This window comes from Pagrus pagrus (assembly GCF_965226575.1).
Source record: "Pagrus pagrus genome assembly, chromosome: 13".
Taxonomy (NCBI): domain Eukaryota; kingdom Metazoa; phylum Chordata; class Actinopteri; order Spariformes; family Sparidae; genus Pagrus; species Pagrus pagrus.
In genome coordinates this window covers 26393897-26412335 of record NC_140197.1, presented here as the reverse complement: position 1 = coordinate 26412335, position 18439 = coordinate 26393897, and the positions used below count along the sequence as shown (strand labels likewise).

The 18439-nt window shown below is 44.2% G+C and overlaps 1 protein-coding gene across 1 annotated transcript; it reads right to left on the bottom strand.

Annotated features, from left to right (window-relative positions):
• Positions 1 to 41: 41 nt before the first annotated feature.
• On the bottom strand, positions 42 to 17368 carry s1pr2 (sphingosine-1-phosphate receptor 2). Its single transcript, XM_084371581.1, has 2 exons — positions 16904 to 17368; positions 42 to 3220 (listed from the first exon to the last, which is right to left on the bottom strand). Exon 2 carries the CDS (start codon positions 3098 to 3100, stop codon positions 1979 to 1981), a length of 1122 nt encoding a protein of 373 aa, XP_084227707.1. The 5' UTR covers positions 3101 to 3220; positions 16904 to 17368; the 3' UTR covers positions 42 to 1978.
• Between the last annotated feature and the right edge of the window lie 1071 nt (positions 17369 to 18439).

The following is an 18439-nucleotide window of genomic DNA, read 5'->3' as shown; positions in this document are numbered from 1 at the left end:
ATTAAATTTCAGCTCAGAATTAAACTTGAACACACAAAATGGATTCTTTCAGTATTTGATTTATTTTATAAAAAAAAAAAGGAATGCAGTTAACAAAATGTTTATGTACCTACATTAGTGTTTCAGATTGTACCAATTTAACACAGGCAGCGTGCTACTGGACACACAAGGCTATTGCACACGAGACATTTCATACAACACAAATCATACATACTGTACAAAGATACATACATACATACATACATACAAACATACATAGTTAGTCATGTATTTTATCATAAAAAAGTCATCATAGTGAGGCAACACAATGAAGTGATTGGTACACAGATTTAAACACCTCTCCATCTGGAAAAAAAAAATAACTGGGGGAAAGCAAACATCACTGAAGCTGCCAAAGTGCTTTTCACCATTTCTGCTTGGCCATCTAAATGTAAAGGTCAATTTTTTTTAAAAAAACACGGAGAGAGAAGAGTTTTAAATGTGTCTACAGGAAGAAGGTTAGTCTAACCCTGAACAACAGGAACCGGACAATGAAAAACAGGACTTCCTATGGCTGAAGGAAGTTACACGTTGTAGGATGTCAGAGAATGAGGATGAAGCTGACCTCCCAAGAGGGCAGATCTCCCCTGTGTGCTGGAAACCGGATCTTCTCCTATTTTATAGGGGAGGTGTGGATCTTTGGAAAGATGAGACGTGTGTGCATCTTTAGTTGCACAAGACATATGGCTAGCAAATTAGACCAGAATGTTCATAAGAAATATTTGTTCATGGTGCTATTTCAGACTTCACAGTGAGAGTGACCTAACCTGTTCATCCCACTCTCTGCTCGTCAATGACTTGGTAATTCAAAATGATAATCAATAATACTGTCAACAGTGGAGCTCCTGCCCCAAACACTTCATACATACATTCAGCCTAATTTCCCCTTGAGGAAGGCACAAACAGAGACAGCACATTGCTGCTGCGTTGCTACAACACTGTCAGGACGTCGGTCCCATTAGTCAAAGCTGCTGGACAGCTGTCATCGAGTAAGATTCATCAGTGCCAGTTCACTGACGGAAATGTGCTTTCTGATTAGGCCTTCCTCGACGGAAACTGTTAAGATACAAAAGACAGCAGTGAAAGCAAGAGGGACAGATTATTAGGACAGATGGGGGAAGAGGTGTTAGTGATGGAAGCTGGAGCTGGAATATATCATACACATCAGCGCTTACAAATAAGTTAGAATTTCATGCATTAAATGTATGCAGATTATGTAAGTTTGTTGTAGTTAATCAAATGGTTTAAGCAAGGTTATATAGGGAATATATAGCCCTGGTTTTGTTGAGGGATCACTAGTGGTAATTTGGCTTCTGTGGAGCGGAGTGCTGAGTGAGACTGATCACTGCCTCCAGCTCTTTAAAAGTGAGTGATGAGTCTGTAGGCCTAATATATACATATCTATCAATAACGGGAGTAATGTGGTTCAACCTTACGAAGGACAACAATCTCTGAAGTAATCTACAAAGTGCAACTTTGCAAGTTTGCATTGATGCAGTTCTTGAAAGGCCAAAACGACTCACCATAACTATGATATCATGCATGTTGTGTTTCTATTTTTGGCTTTTAATAGGGGTTTACATGTTTAGAAACAAAAACAAGATGACAGCATAAACAGTACATGAAACTCCATAATAATTACTGAGTACCCATGAAAAAGCTTTTTTCACATTTCTGAAAGTTCTCACCTACGAAATCTGCGTTTTTACACCTGCTGCATGGGTGAATCGATTGAAAGCTGATTGTGAATTCACACAATTTTGATTGTAACAAGAAAGAAAGTTTACATTGCAGATGGCTGTGTCTCAGCCGTGCCTGGCAGGTCAGTCCAGGGTGTGCTTGTTTGTTTTTTTAATGTCTCTCCGTCTCATCACAAGCTTTACTTGATCTCATACACACATACACACAACCACACGCACTCTGATGTGTTTGCGCCCTATCAGACACAGGTGGTACAGTCTTGCATGATGGGTGTGGTCTGGTGTTCGTGTTTGTGGGTGCAGTGTTCGAGAGAGCTGGAGCTCTTTAGAGGGACCAGACAACGCTCAGAAGGCCGCCCGCTTTGCAGCACCCCCCAGCAGCACAACACACGCAGAAACTCCTTTCTCATGTCCTTGCTGCGCAGTGTGTAAATTACTGGGTTAAGCGCTGAGTTCAGAGTGGCAAAGCCAAAAAATATGTCTGCATTGTAGAGGATGGGGCAGAATTGTATTCCGCAGAATGAATCTAGGAGGAGGATGGTAAAAGCTGGCAGCCAGCACATGATGAAAACACCCAGTACGATCGTGACAGTTTTCAAAAGGGCATAGGCTGCTGTGTTGGTCGCTTCCTGGTGGCTGTGGCGTACAATCAAATAGATTTTCACATAGAGGATGACAATAGAGAGCAGTATGATGCCCAAAATGGTCACGACAAAGAGGATGTACTTCTTTGCATAGAGAGGCAAAACAGCTGAACATTCATTGAGGTCGTTGATGCAGTTCCAGCCGATGATGGGAAGTCCTCCGAGCAGGATGGCGGTGACCCAACAAGCTCCTATTAAAAGAAACATGCGGCACGTTTTGGTGGAGCCATACACCTTGACCTTGGTGATAGCTAGATAGCGTTCCATAGCTATCGCCAGCAAGCTAAAGACTGAAGCTGCCAGAGCAATGAAAGCTGTACCCTCCCGGATGAACCACTGTATAGGCATCAGGTCAAAGGTCCTTGACCCTGATAGAAAAATGTTGGCTATGTAAGCCGAGCCTGCCAGCAAGTCCGAGAATGCCAGGTTGCCGATAAAGAAGAACATGGCAGAGTGAAACTTCTTGTTGCGGCAGACAGCAATCAGGACCAGCAGATTCTCCAGGATGATGATGGTGCAGAGCACCACGATGACGATGTTGAGAGTGGTGAGCTGAGTGATTTTTTTTTTCTCTATATATATATCCAGATCCTGGGTGGTCATGTTCTTAGCAAAGGCATAGTAGGAGTGGATCAGGCTCTTATTGTAGTACTGGGAATACCTGCTCTTCATGGTGACAGGGTGGCAGAGCACAGCGGCTTTACGGCACAGATTCATTCACACAGTGGAGTCTCAGCTGATAATCATTGCCTTTAAGGAAAGGACAGGAAGAGGGGCCAGGCTGGGAGGGAGACTGCCTGTCCCACAGTCACGTCTGAGGAGTTGAATGTGGGTCACCTGCAGACACACAGAAAGGAGGAGAAGAACTGGGTTACTTATTGTGTTAATTGAATAAACTGTGACTAGGCAAACATACATTTTCAAATTTAAAGGGGCAGCTAGCCTCAAAATCAAAAACACATTTTTCCTGTTATTTGTCGCGCTTTTTATCCATGTAGATTGTTTTGGTGTGAGTGGCCAAGTTTTGGAGATATCAGCCATAGAGATGTCTGCCTTCTCTCTAATATAATGGAATGAGAAGGCTACAAATGAAGAACTCAATAGCAATTTGTTTATCTAGAAAGAATGACCGGGTTACTTGAGATAATACACAGACAGAGTTGTGAGCAGTTTCATGCATGTAGTTTCTCTGTACACCACGCAGAAGGAAACATGCATCTACTCATGGATGAAAGTGCCATCCTGGTCCATTATATTCGTGACAAGGTAGAAATCTGGAAAACTGAGTTGAGTTTTTTGAGTCTTTAAAATGGATGCCCCTTATTATCGAATGTCCTTGAGGTGATCTAGCAGATCAACAGATTCAAAAGTTTGCATCAGTCACATGGCACAGATGCGTGGCCTTGTAGTGAGTGAACACAGTGCACTCTCTGTGTCCATTTGTTACATCCCAAACTGAACACCCACGCAGGCAACAGTTGCAGCTTGTTGCGGTCTAAAAGGAATGTAAAGTAATAATCCAGTAGGACATTTTTATAATGATCTTTCCATGTTTTGGATGGTGAACCTGTGCAGGAATCATCTTCAGGTAGAAGAATAAATAGTCTGTGAGGCAGAGTGCTGGTGCGCAGACAAAGGGCTGCTCTCACTGTCTGATGGGGACATTCCACTAACCCTGTCCGAGCACTCGGCTGTCAACACACGGCATTGTTGTGGGGAGCGAACCATTCCACTCCAGTGAGCTACCTCTTGAAACTTCAGAATAGCTTCAGCCTGACTTCTTCATCCTGACCTGCCCCCTTTCAACCAGCTCACAAATGTCAACAGCAAATCAAATAGATACTGGAGAAGAAAAGGGGTAGCTACACTGATGACATGAGAAAACGCTCACTAAGACCTGATTGTTTAGCATCAAAAACAAATCATAAACCCTTTGAATATGACATGTTGCAATTTTAATGGCCAAGTGTGTAATTTCCGTTGCTAGCAGTCACTAAATCAAAACAACAGACATAAGTAGCTTGGGATCATGGGAGTTGCTGTCTTCAGTCATTCATTGAATAAAATCACAGATTTCTAAGGGTTTGAACATTGTTGGCAACATTTAGGATAATGTAAGAACATAACTCAATAAAATATACAACAAAGATCAGGTAGTTTTTAGACATTTTTTTGCAGAAATGCTGCATATGATATATTTAAGTAGTAATTAAACTAAAGTTTTTCCACATTGTGTGTGTTATTCTGAGGCTACACACACAATGACATCCTGTTTGATGGTGCTTTATGGACATATGTCGTTATTGTCTGACGTATCCAATGACTGAATACATAAAAAAGCTTAGAAGTATGAAACCAATGTGGAAAACCTTTGACCTAATATGGTGTTAAGTTTTATAACGACGCACCCAAACCAATTAACCAAAACTCTGAACCAATAATGTGGCTTCAAGTTACTCAGAGAAGTCTTTTCAAGGAGAAACCTATAAACAAACCTAACAAAATAAACGGACTCCAGCTAAAGGGCACAAAACAAAGGAAAGTTGGAGGCTCTGGAAATCTAATTAGAGGTGGAGCTGGTGTCTTAAACCTGTCAAAAGTAACAGGATCCCTCTGCAGACCAGCTCCAGAGGTAATTGAACACTGATGCTCCCACTGCTCGTCTGCGCTACAAGCCCGAACGGCTGCAGAAGCAGCTCTCAAGTGGAAACTGGGGCTGAACCTCCTCTCTGTTCTGCCAGGCTTGGACTCAAAACCTGAGAGACTGAAAGATGGAGAGGGAACGAGACAAAGCCAGAAGAGAGAGCATGCATGTGGAACGGCATCTGGACACAAAGGCAGGAATCTGAGACATCACTGTGACGTCCACACACACAGATTCATCCAATGTGACGTGTTGCACCACACAGACATTTACCCCGCATGAAATCTAACACACATGGCCAATTGTGACAGACAAAGTAGGGTAGCAGTGCAGCTTCGACACACAGCCGCTATTGGCTGCCTGTAATAACCAGCACGCTGTTTCCTTGAGCAGGAACAAAGAACAATAGTCTCCTTCAGTGTAGAGAGCATTGCCCTTCAGCCTCAATAAAGAGGACAGCACACTTCCATTTGGCTGCTGCAACTGTATCATAGCAAAAATTTATTTACAGTTGAGCACTCTTATCAGAACCACCATATCAGGATGGCTCGTCTCCTCCTCATCCCTTTTAGCTCCATTAATAGACTCCAATAGGAGGCTTGAGGCTGAGCACATGTGCCAGCTGCACCACTGTAATTACATTACGTTACATTACTGCAGCCTATAATGATTTTATTATTGGAGAAGTAAGCAGACAGTCCAACTCTGTACCTCTCCTGTCTGCTAAGAGAAAAAGCATGCTGCTTTTGCTTTGCTTCATCTTTGCTCGTCGCTCAGCTCTGCCAGGTTTTCCCTGGATAGTTCTCTCATGTGTTGTGTACACAGCTCAAGGTCCTACTGTCACCTGCAGTCCTTGGCGTCTGTCATCAAGGGATTTCACTGTGTGGGAAACCTGACGGGCTGGTTTGCCGACAGCACTGTCTCGCCGCAGCCCTGCCCCCTCTACCTGCCGTGTGCCATTCAGATGTTTCCACGGTGATTGGTCGACAGGAGTCCAGGCTTCCTGCTGTGTAACGCCTCCCTCCCCACGACCCGGCGTCAAGGCTGTGCCCTGTGTTCGACCCAGACATCACTGTCACTCTTCCACAACAGACACAACACATTGTCAAAAATGTTGTTCCGCCACGTGGCCTGATGAGTCCTTTCCTAACTAACACAATGGGATAGCAACAGCGGCACACACATAATAAACTTTCCTTTGGTATATCAACAGGAGAGTGTAAGTAGAAAGTAATATCATGTACAATATTACTAGTAAAGTGTTTATAAAATACTTAACGTATACGTAGTACTCTAAGAACTAATTAGTATTTTAGGGTAGGTCTAAGGGTAATCTAAAAAGCTTCACTTTGGGACAACATATTCAAGAACAACTTAAATTGGTCTGAGTTGAGTTGAGTTTTTCCATAACGATTTTAACATTATATGCATACACTATAGTTGTATTAATTTGTTCTAAAAGTAATGCTTATACATTAAATATTTAGATTTTGGAAATACATGTATTAAAAATACTTTTATTGGGGGATTTCATGATGACAGAGACGATGGAAGTTTCCATGGTTTAATAAACAAATGTCAAAGTCCCTCAGGCTGATGTAGGCGATGGTATAGAGAGCTTACAGAAAGACAAATAACATAATATCCTGTCTGGATTTCACAGCGAAGCGCAGACAACGGTTAGAAAAGGTGATGAAAGAAACAAATGAGGACAGGAGAGGAGAGTAGAAACGAATGTTTAAGAGACAAAGGAAGTCGAACAAGAGGCAGACACCTGAGACAGGATATCCTATCAAAAAACTGCATCAACTATAACACAGTTTCTCATCATTTGAGAAATGGTGGAGAGATTCACTTGTGGTTTAATGTGTATCTACAACTTTTACACCAATGCCTACTTTTCACACCATCACACACACATGTGAAAACCATGGAACCACAGTTGCAAACAGCTTCAGACTTGAGCATGCTTTTTTTTTTCTAGCATCCAAACTATGATGGTTGTTCTTGAAAGCTGATTCTTGTTGTCTCCTAATCCTAACAAGAGGCAGAGTCCCCCCCTCTCCATCATGGGACTGACGGCAGCACAAAAGCCTCAGGTGTTTTTCCTTGAAAAACCTGATAAGCCCCAATTAGCAGAGCGTCTGCTCACCAAAAACCAAGGCAACGCCGCCCCATTACACCACCTGCTACCTGTAACACCCCATTTAAACCTGCCTCCACTTTCTCCAGGGGAAAGAAAGCTCCAAACAAAAACGGAGCTCCTAACTGTGGCACAGCATGCATGCCCACATTTGAGCGCACACTTTCACACACATGTACAATCTCCCATAAACACTTCAGCCTAGATAAGAGCAGCAACTAGCCTCGTGTTTGGACGGTTTACATTTGCAGGCTATCTTGTTTGCATCTAGTCATGTATACTGTTTGTGTACCTCAAAGAATTACTCAGCACATTTCACCGTTGAGCAGTGCATGGTCTGAAACATCCTGTAACACATCTTTCTCCATCTGCTTTTCACACTTTGGTTCACAGGCCGCTGAGGTGACAACATGGCACCAATATACAGCCACTTTTTTCACAGCTGGGTCAAGTGTTTCTCAGAATCTGCTCTAAAATGCCAGCAGCATTAGCCTCTAGCAGAAATGTCGTCTTTGTTAGGACAACGATATGAAAAAGTGAATCATGTATATTTTCCATTTTAAGGAGATTTAATGACTTCCTGCGCTCTTGGCGAGACAGCAGGCTTTTCTTCTGGTACAGACTTAATCTCCTCTCATTTTTAAGAACCGTCACAAGGTAATCCATCATGGACACATGGAGAGGATCTGCTGCTGTGATTTGTTCTTTCCTGTTCAGTTACACAGCCTTTAATGCTGATATTAGTGTGTAGCCTATCTCTCGGGGTCCAGACACGGCAAATCAAGAACGAAGAACTACACCCCACCACAATGAAAGCTGACTGTTGGGTTGCCTTACCTTGCCTTTGTCTCTTAGCTGCAACTCAACACACGACAAACACTACAGCCAACTAGCTCATACATTTTGCGCCTGCGTGAGAGGACATAAGTCTTCACACCACTCTCTTGAATACAGCCATTTCTAATTGAGAATATGTCTAATAAAAAGTTGCAGATGGCACTGGCGAAAAAAATACGGAAGACAGGCTCAAGGGCTTTACCTTTCTTTTTCTGTCTCTTTTCATACACTGATTCGCTTAGCTGAACAGCTGATCAGAATGGTTCCTCTCACTGAAGGGCTCGCCGCCGATTCCACTTATTCAGTCGACTGAAAAGCCGCCGACAAGAGCGGACTAGTAACAACAGTACAGAACACACCGCAAAAACTAGAGCCACGGACACTCAACAACGGCCCAGACATTGGGTGTGTCAGGGCCCTAAGAGTGCCTTGCTATAACTGTAAGTGGAATTGGTCTGCACCTTTCTTCTCCCTTCTGCTGCTCTGACTGACCTACAAACCAAAGGACAGTCTTACGGTGGTGCAACTATAATAACCAGCACTCATATGAGAGAGATATAAAAGCATTTCATGGAATAATCAGCTGTGTGTTTGTCGCACTAGGAGGTGTGTGTGTTGCACGGAAGGAGCTGAACCGCAAAAATTATGTTTCAAGGTAAAACCTCTGAGCTCAAACAGGATGTAATCACAAACAAAGGTTTTGGGGGTATTTCAGTAGACGTAATATAAAAGGTGTAAATGTGACCTTAAAGAACAAACAGTAGGCACAGCAGAGCTGCGGTTCCTCTGAGGAAAATTCCATGTCCCAAGTACAGCAGTACAGTCAGAAGATTTCCCCAGTCAAGTGTTGACATGTCAGACACAGGAGAAAACACAACTATTACCACCACAAAGTTTCACCACTGCTACCACAGGATCTTCAATTCTAAAGGAAATGACTAAACCGAAAGATTGCCTACTGAAAAAACACCCACAGTCTTGTTCTACGTTTTTCCATTGCTTAAACTTTATCAGTGCTGACGTATTATACATCTTTACAGTGACTGCTCAGTGCTCCTTTAAGCCGTCACAAGCCACTGCACACATGGGCCCGAAAAGGCAGGCTTTTATTGCATTAAGCAACTCCATGCAGTCATGCTGTGCAACCACAGAAAACACAGGGAACGACCGTATCTAACACTGGCAGGTGGCTGCAGCTTCAGTCTGCTGCTCTATCCGCCACTGAGCCCCAGGGTGAGTAAAAGCTTTTCACATCAGCTCCGCAACACTATTGATTTTTCACAGTCAATTGCCAGGAAAAAGCGTTAATGTTTCCAGTATCACTGTGACTGGAATGAAGAGGATCCATGTTGCTACTGTTCAAACGACCTTCATCGCGGCACAGACTGAACAGTCATGCACAGTGACTCTTATTTAGCCGCCTCTCCTATAAGGTCAAAATAAATGCACAACAGTTATGACTGCCTGAGCTTATCTTAAGCTGTTGCGGTTGTCTCTGTTACAAGACACGCAGCAGACAAGCTCGCTGATAAAACTGATGCTCAGCTGATGCACAGCTGACATGAAGATAAGGTCAAAGTAAGCCCCAAAGCATCAGCCACCTCAGCTTTCTACTAGGCCTGCAGGATATGGGGAAAAAAAATCATTGTGACAGTTATTGTGATTGTGATATGATATACCATGAGTGGGAGTGATCATTGCATCAACATTTCCATTTGCACTTAACAAACGATTGAAATCATGGTGGTGTGACTTTCATTTGGGTCTATACTAAACAAATATGTATAAAGCTCTGCAACACTACAGTACCTCATTATAATGCTGTTTGCCAGAAATCATACCTTCATCAAACAATTAAAACTTCTCTGCTCACCACATTGCGATTCCGATAATATCTCAATTAACTGTGCAGCCCTGCTTCCTACTGTTGTACAAAGCAACAGTTCTGGTACCCAAAATAGAAATAGATTTACTTCAAGATCACAGGACTCCACCTACTACTCCACATTCACACCCCACTTCAGTAGATTGCGAAAAGGTCTCTTTAGCAAATCAACAGTCAATATAGAAGCTAAGAGAGCTAAACATGAAATCACTCGTGTTTTTTCTTATTTATTTGACTAGATATTTACAGATGTTTACAGATATTTCTCAAACACCGGCGATCAAGGTAGTAAAACTGAAACTCTTGACACATACGCTGCAAATGAGTTGACAGGATCTGTTGTTCTGAAACGCCAGCGGCCCATGAAATCACCAGTCAAACGAAAACAAGGGGAATTAGGGGGAAATAAGCAAGCAAACAAGAAAGCAGAGTGTTTCAGTGCCGCACTGTCTCTTGCACGGTCGAGAGCAGAGCAGACAGAGATATGAGATGGAGGTCTGCAATATCTCTCAGTTTCTATCTTAGAGAGGAACAAGAAAAAAACAGAAGAAATCCTGGCAAAGAAATGTCTGTTACTTGCCAAACAGTGTCGCAGGCGTACACAAATCACATCCTTGTTTGTGAATAAAAGAAATACAGAAGCATTCGTCACTAATTTGCATCGGTGTCACGATACCTGCATGATGAAAGAACAAAACAGTTCCTTTTTACCAACAGATTAAACGGTTTCCTCTTGATTTTCACTCCACGTTTGAGGTTTAATTTTAGCTCCAAAAACAAACCGACTTCTCTCTTTGTCCGTTATTATGCTAACATAATCATGCTTCATTAAAACGCTCTATAAGCTGCTAGATATAAGGGGAGTGTGTGTCCTCAATACATGGGGTTTCATCATTTAATTAGGGATTGCCCTTTCGCTCGTCAAACAGTTTGACAGTTTGGGTACAGCCTCTTCTGAGGGGTCCGGTCTGTCAACACAGTTCAGTCAGGAACAAAAAGCTTTGTTTTTTTTCTCTCTCTGTTTCACAGTGACTTGTCTTGTTTTCTGTTCCTCTCCTCAGTTAGTTCATCTCTGCCACTTTGCAAGCTTTATTTATAGCAGCTGTTCATGTGCTGTTGCTCTTAGAGTGGCAGTGAGAGGAGCTGGAGACAAAGAGCTGCGTAAAGAAGGGCATCATAGAGCCTCAGGAGCCATAACCCGCATGACCGGCAGACACCCTACCCCCCCCCAGTCTGCCCCAATGGGGGGTGGGGGATCTCCAAGGGTGGCGCCTCAGAGGCAATTACTGTAATACCTTCACCCTCGAACCATTCCTGTCAACTTAAGTCACTATCTTCCAATTTATTCATTCTTTTAAATATCATGCTATTTTGCATATTTTCCTTTCATGCTGCTCCCTGATTTGGAGAGCCAACATTCTCACTCTAACGGCCCCCTCCTCCCCTCGTATATTTTAAACTTCACCGCAGACATCAAAAGACAAGGCCACAAAGAGGTGATTAAATGCACATCAAGATGGATTTATTTAGCACACATCTGGGGCAGACATGTTCTTATAGTCCCCTATTAAAGACTTCATTACTGCACATACTGTGCAATCAGCTCTCAATTCAGGAAACTCTGCACCCAGAAACTACCTTCTCAGAACTGCGTATGCCACTTAAATCCTTCCGTCAGTGCTGAATGTGAGATGTTTCATGTTGATTTGCTGATGAATAGTATCGGTTTTACTTGCCATTGTTTCTACAACATGCATGTGCAAACGGAGATTTGCTCAGCTTGAAAAAGTAATCTTTCCTCAGCATTCACACCTCACATGGAACAGCGGTAATCGTGTTAAAATTGCTCCCCTATGAATATGTCAGGTTTGTTTGTGTATCAGAAGGCTAGTGTTAACCACATGGTGACATGGTGTTGTTAATGCAGACACAGGACACGTGCATGCTGGCTGTTTTGCTGCACAAGGAAGTTAGATCAGATCTAGCTTGCCTTTATCAGAAACCTCAGATCTGAATGCTTGATTCAAGTTTCAACCACTCTGCACCTCTCACACCTTCCCATGTTCTTGTCTTTATAATGAGGTCTCCTCTAATGAATGGCTTTGAACCCTCTTTTAGGTCTCTTTTGTCCTGGCTGCCTGCTCCTATTCTACTCTGTTGCCAGAACTTGAACTCCACCCCTTCTCAGGTTCTGTTGCGTCGTTGGGAAAGTGTGAAGTTGCCGTGAGAGAGCTTGCGATTGTTTGGTGCATGGCATGCCAGTGAACACGAGACATTACAACATACTATATCCGTGCAGTTGTGTAGGTTGGTAGTGTGAACATCATCACAGACAGTCAAAATCAGAAGACACAGTGGAGGAGAGTAGGCGAGGTGCTGGCGACAAAGCACTGCACAGTGGAGAACGATACTATCTACACAGGCTGACACACAGGGGCACAAAGCCGCCCTGATTTCTTCTGGCCACTGATAAGATGATGAATTGATGGAGGCCCTCCATCTCTCCTCATGGTCCTGCATAGGAAAACAACTCCAGACTCCTCTGGCAAAAAGAGAACCATTAAACACACACTGTTGTTGGAGAAAAACATGGTTGCCTGGAGAGGGAACATTGTTGTGTCCACACAGTCTACAGTTCTTTCTCGGTATTTTATACAATTTGAGTATTTCTTGCTTTGGAGAGCAAATTTATTTATTGAAAAACTCCTCTCAACTCCTTTCTGGCATGAGGAAACTGTATTTTAAACTGTGAGAAATATGTGCAGGGCCAGTACAGTTACAACCTGCTTTTAAAAGAGAAATGTATGTGTGCATGTAAAGAGACCCAAGGGTGTTTTACATTTTGGACGGATACTATGTCTGTTTTACCTCCTGGCAACATGAACACTTTTACAAAAGAAAAGGCCCCACTTTAAACAACTTCTCTTTTTATGCTGCTTCAGTGAGCCTTAAGCAAGGTTTGAGTAGAGCGACTTGCAAAAGGATATTTTGTAACAAACAGGTCAGAAAGTGAGTGTTTCTGTGGGTTAGATTTTCAGAAGATATAAGACAACAGCTACTTGACATTGACCAAGGCGGTCATTTGAGCGGTTGTCACTTTAATTTGAAGTAAGCAGAATCCACTTCCACACAATCTGTCCACTGCAATGGAGCAGTCTGGCCTCTGTCATGACCCAGCTTGTGTTTGGCTGGAGGTTAATTCCTGCATGTCTTACAGCCTGGAAAGACTGAAGCTGAGGCCTTTACAGGATAAACAATCTTAATAGCTCTTTCTAACAAAACAGACCGTCACAGTTGGCTATTTCGCCGTATTTTTAAAGTCAGAAAGGGCTCATTAGGAGGAGAGACCAAGTTAACATTCATTTCCAAACAAAATGAACGGCTTCGACAGACTCTCAACTGGCTGCATGGAGGCAATTCAAAATCCAAGAAAACTGTCTCCAGCATACTTCTGGATCTGGGGAGGTGGGGTTGGCGTGAAGTAATCCTGTGGAGTTTTCCAGCTGCACAAACAAAGCTGACTGGATAACAAAGGCTTCCAAGAGAGAAGAAGAGAGAGGAGGAGGAGGAGGAGGTCTCCAAAACCACAGCATCTTCATGTGTACCTGTCCTAAGATCGCTCAAGAGTTAGCACTGAGAATGACCAGAAATCAGGAAACCACGACATGACCACACTGATTAAGCTACAACTGACAGTGCGAGGCTGTTCCCCTCCAGTTCATAAATCACACTGTATAGTCTAAAAGGAGCATGCAAAGTGCTGCTGATCTCACCCAAAGCCACAGCAGTAACCAGAAACCTTGCATTCAATCTACTTGTCATTGTCTCTGAAAGATGTGTGATGTTCCTGTCAGCGGAGCAACGCTAAGGCATAAAAAAATGCCTGTCAGCGCACTAAAAACCATTTGCTGCATTATTTCCAACTGGCAGCGTTGTGAAACGAGGGCTGGTCCAAGCTTGAAACGTGACAGAAGAAGAACAGACTTATCCCAATCACTGAAAGCGTCAGGAAATCCTGGCATGCTGCTACAAGCATCAGCGCCTGGTCATGGGGGGTCTTACAGTTTGTCTAAGTCCCTCAAGTGGAAAAGGAATGTAACAGGAGACTTTAAAGCTAATGGAGTCTTTCGTTGGTTAAAACGACTTCCTAAAATAGCCATTTTTTCTCCAGCAAATATCAGCTTATGTAAATGTTTATTTAATAATCAGAACAGCACTGACAGCATCTTCTCGCAACTCGGAGAGGTTGTTTAGAAAAGGAGAGACAGATAGAGCGAGTAAGTGTGCGTGTGCATTCCTCTACCTGCCAACAAAGAGCGAACACAATCCTAACTGACATCATATTCTCAGTTCTGTTTATAAAATAGGTAAAAAAGCAGTGGACGCCATATTCATTTCTCAGATCTCAGACACTCCCAGCTCTTGGCTGTGAATCATAAAGCTACATGCTGTCAGCTGTGTGTTGTGACTTGCGCTTCGGCAGCCTGCGAACAGAAGGCGTTTATTTTGCTCCAGCTGCCACACCCAAGGAAAGTGTTTTTCAGGCACATAAGGAGTACCAGCTAGAACTCGGAGCCCGTGGAACCCAGCGCACTGTCTGCAGAACACTATTAATATCACCGAGACGAGCAATGTGTAAGCACATGCACTGTCTCCTATGATCTATCGCGGTTCCTCTTCTCTTTTGAAAGTTACGTCTTGACCTCCGACTGGTTTTATTTAACCAGGTAGAAGCCAGGGTGCCTCTGGCAGGTCACTCCTCTGATCTTTCATTGTTGTCACCCGCCCAATCTGGCTGAATAAAGTGATGAGTGTAGACAACAAAAGAGAAGTCACTCTCCCAAAGGAAAAGCCTTCTCGCCGTTTCCTAAAAGCAGAGCGCTCTCAGGCCTGAGCTGAAACCCGAGCGTACGTCAGGGACCGACAACACCCACCCACCGCCCATCCCCTCCTTCAACCCCCTAGTGACCTGCTCCATTAAAAAAAAGTCCCGCAAATCCAGTTCCCACCGCTGAATTACCATTAATTTATTTATCCAGCCATGCACTTATACATCTATTTATTTATTCAACTCATCTATTTGTCTTCATTTCTCACGCTATCCCCGGCAGTCCCCATTGAGAAGGGTCCAATTACAGCAGTCGTCTTGTGGAGGAAAGCAGGGAGCACAGTGAGCTGGGTCAGCAACATACAGATCCTGAACTCATGATGTCATGGGCTGCGGGACTGAGCCAGTCTGCCTGCGCTCGAACATAAAAGATTTTAAAGTCCCTCCATACAGACTGGTGAGACTAATACCATGTGTGCTCCACGTCTGTGCAAGGCTGCATGCGCCTGGAGCTGTGAAGTGTCTGGCCAATAAGTTGTTCACAGCACCCTGGGGTTATTCTCACCCAGGCCAAGGATGGTGAAGGGTGTGAAGAAGCCTGCGAGCAGGCTGGTGGGGTTTGCGGGTGTTGTTCTGGTGCACTGAGCCATGTGGCCACATGGGCCAAACGCAGACGGCCGGCCGGCTGTATCATGCCCGCGTCTTCAGCCAGTCCAAGGCATGCTGGGAGAAGAACCTGAGACCTGAGTCCAAACAAACCAAGCTGCTCTTGCACAACACCAGCGTCAATGAACCTGCTGACAGGGCCTTCAACACTTGATAGTCCTCTAATGCTGCTGAGCGTGCTTCCTCTTTACCCCCTACTCCTGATGTTATCACAGTAAGACGTTTGCTTAATTCAACAACAGGCTTTGCAGCAAACGCGTGCATTCGAGCTGAGGTTTCTCGCCCTAAAACCTCAGCTGGGCCCTGAGATAGTGCTGCCATAAGCATCTGCAGTTTCAGACAGCCTGCTAATGAGCACAGACCAACCACAGGATGGAGGATGATGGATGGGGGCTTTTATCTGGGCAATAAACATTAGCTCCTCCACCTTATCATCTTATCTCACGGAGATTTGAGGATTCTCCCACAACAGGATGCCTCAAGACTTGACTGCTGACACCTATGTATCCCCCTCTGCAGGGTTTAGTCTGTTAAACACAAAGAAACAACACCGCTGTTTGGCCAATACAGCCTTGCATTAGTGATAGGGAAAGATAGCAAATCCAAAACCACCAGTTTACACTTAAAAACCACGTGTACATAATGAAACTTCTACTCATTTTCATGTGTGACAACAACAAACTGTACTCTGTAGAGACTTTGCTCGTTAAAGCTCTGCGCTGCTTCCTCTGGGCAGCACATCACCAACCCCATGAGATTAACTCCAGTATATGGGGATAATGGGGGCTTTTGTCTTATTAATACATCCTTTCAATACAATGCCTTCTTTAGAGTGACGGATGAACAAGCCTCAACAACATCGGAGGGGTCAGAGCGGGAGAAGAAGGGGGGGGGGGGGGCACAGCAGGCCGCGCAACGGCTCCGAGGAGCTGTGTGTGTTAATGTGTGTGTGGAGGCCCCTGAAGAGGACGCGCCCGGGGTGCACGCAGCTCATCTCAGCCTCCAACAACAGATATACAGACAGTATGATGCAGGACACCGCACTGACCCCCCCACCCCCCTGTATGATCGACAGCTGAAGCCCTGCGTGTTAATATCTAACACCACACTATGTTATTCATTAAACACACAAACGCAGCTGTCACACGGTCTCCAAATATTCACCGAGGCTGCGGGCTGCAACGGAGTTCGTGCTGGGGGAGCAAAAGTGCAGAGGTGGTGTCACTGCTGTCATGAGTCAATGTTACAACATGTTATCGTCAGTGGCGACTTTCAGTTCATCATTAACACGAATGAGTGATCACTGACGTAATGAAGAGAAGAGTTTACGCGTGGAAGATTTTTTTTTTTTCTTCATTTTTAAAACTCAAGAAGTGAACTAATAATGTGAAAACTGTTTGGGCGCAGCGCTGTAGCCTACAGCAGAGGAGAGAAGCATCAGGCTCTTTTGTTAGGTTGCTGCAGCACATGCAGACTGTCAGACTACACAGTATTTTTGAGAAGGTGCCACTGCTTACCCCATGAGAGAATGAGTGGAGAGCAGCGAGAAGACGCTCCGACAAATATTTGTCTCCAAAATGTCCTCACATGTGGCCACCAGTCCGCCACAAAAGGCTGCGTTAAAAGTTCAGCTCTTCCCTGGTGCTCCGGGGGTCGAGAGGCAGCGATGACAATCAAAACTTTGGCGGAGGACTAGACGGCGTGTCTTGTCTGGTCACTGGTAGATCCATACCGGGTCTGTGCGCCACCGCGGAAACTGAACAACGATCACCAGAAAGCGCGGAGATTTCCAATAAAATGAGGAGCGATGAAGACTTCTTCACAAAAAACAAAACAGCGACCGCACTTTCTCTTTTGTCGCTCTGATCCAGCAGACCGTCTGATTGTCCCCCTGCTCTCTGAAAACAACAGCTCCACGGGCCTGTGGAGCGTAAGGGAGGCGCGCGCACAATACGCGGTCAAACGCACACACACACACACACACAAACACACACCCACACACACGAGAGAGAGAGAGAGAGAGAGAGAGAGAGGGTGTATGGAAACGTCATATGCCCATAAAGAGTCTCGAGGTTCAGTATCGAAATAGCAAAAGAAGCAGCAATTAATATGGAAAATACTTTTTAAGACTATTTCTGGACCCTTTACGCGCTCAGCACACAAATGAAGTCCAGATGTTCCACCTCTTCACTTCCGCTCTCCTAGCAGATCCCAGCATGAAGCATGAGTCCACACTTAAACTCATCCTGTCCTGGCTCAGTTTCCCCTGAGAGCAGTGGCCAGCTGCAGATGCATATCCACAGCTCTGTGTTTTAAATTAATACATTCTCTAGTGAAAAGTAAACACAACGATCTGACCTGCTCTAAACTTAACTGCTTTATTTGTTGCCTCTGATGACTCATTGCTAGTTTTTTTTCTTCCTTTTATTTTCTCCCTCAGGACTCTAGAGGTGTAATAGGGAGGGTGAGGTGAAGGTAAGTCAGGACTTGTTAGTCACCTGGGCTGTGCCCAGGCAGACACACAGTGGTGCAGGTGCTAGTTCCAGTTAAAGAGTCTCATTCCAACCCCAAAGGAGGTAATAATGTCCTCGCAGTCATTACCCTGAAAGCAAGAGTCATCCCAAGTGGCTATGATGTCATGTGTCTGTGATAAGGAGCTGTAATGTTGTTGGAGTATTAATTGGCTATCTCTAAGAGCTCTCCAGTTTCTGAAAGAAATTTGGATTTGCTTAAAGGGACAGTGTTTTGATGTGAGATTTCAGCCGTAGAGATGTCTGCCTTCTCTCAAATAACATGGAACTAGACGGCTCTCAGCTTGTGGTTCCCAAAGCGCCGAAGAAATGCTTTCGAAAGACCCAACAGCAGTGTTTCTTCACCCTAATCATGACAAAGTCTCTCAAGATGATCCAGCTATTTATTGTGAGCAGTTGCATGTAGGAAGTATTTTCTGACTGTCTCACCGCACAGGAGGAAGTGTAGCATACATCTACGACGATCAAGCGGCCTAAGCTAGCCAAAATTAGAGCTCAACCAATGTTCACACCTGCTGCGCT

Coding starts and splice junctions, on each gene's coding strand:
- s1pr2 (XM_084371581.1), bottom strand. CDS start 3,100: ATGAATCTGTGCCGTAAAGCCGCTGTGCTCTGCCACCCTGTCACCATG.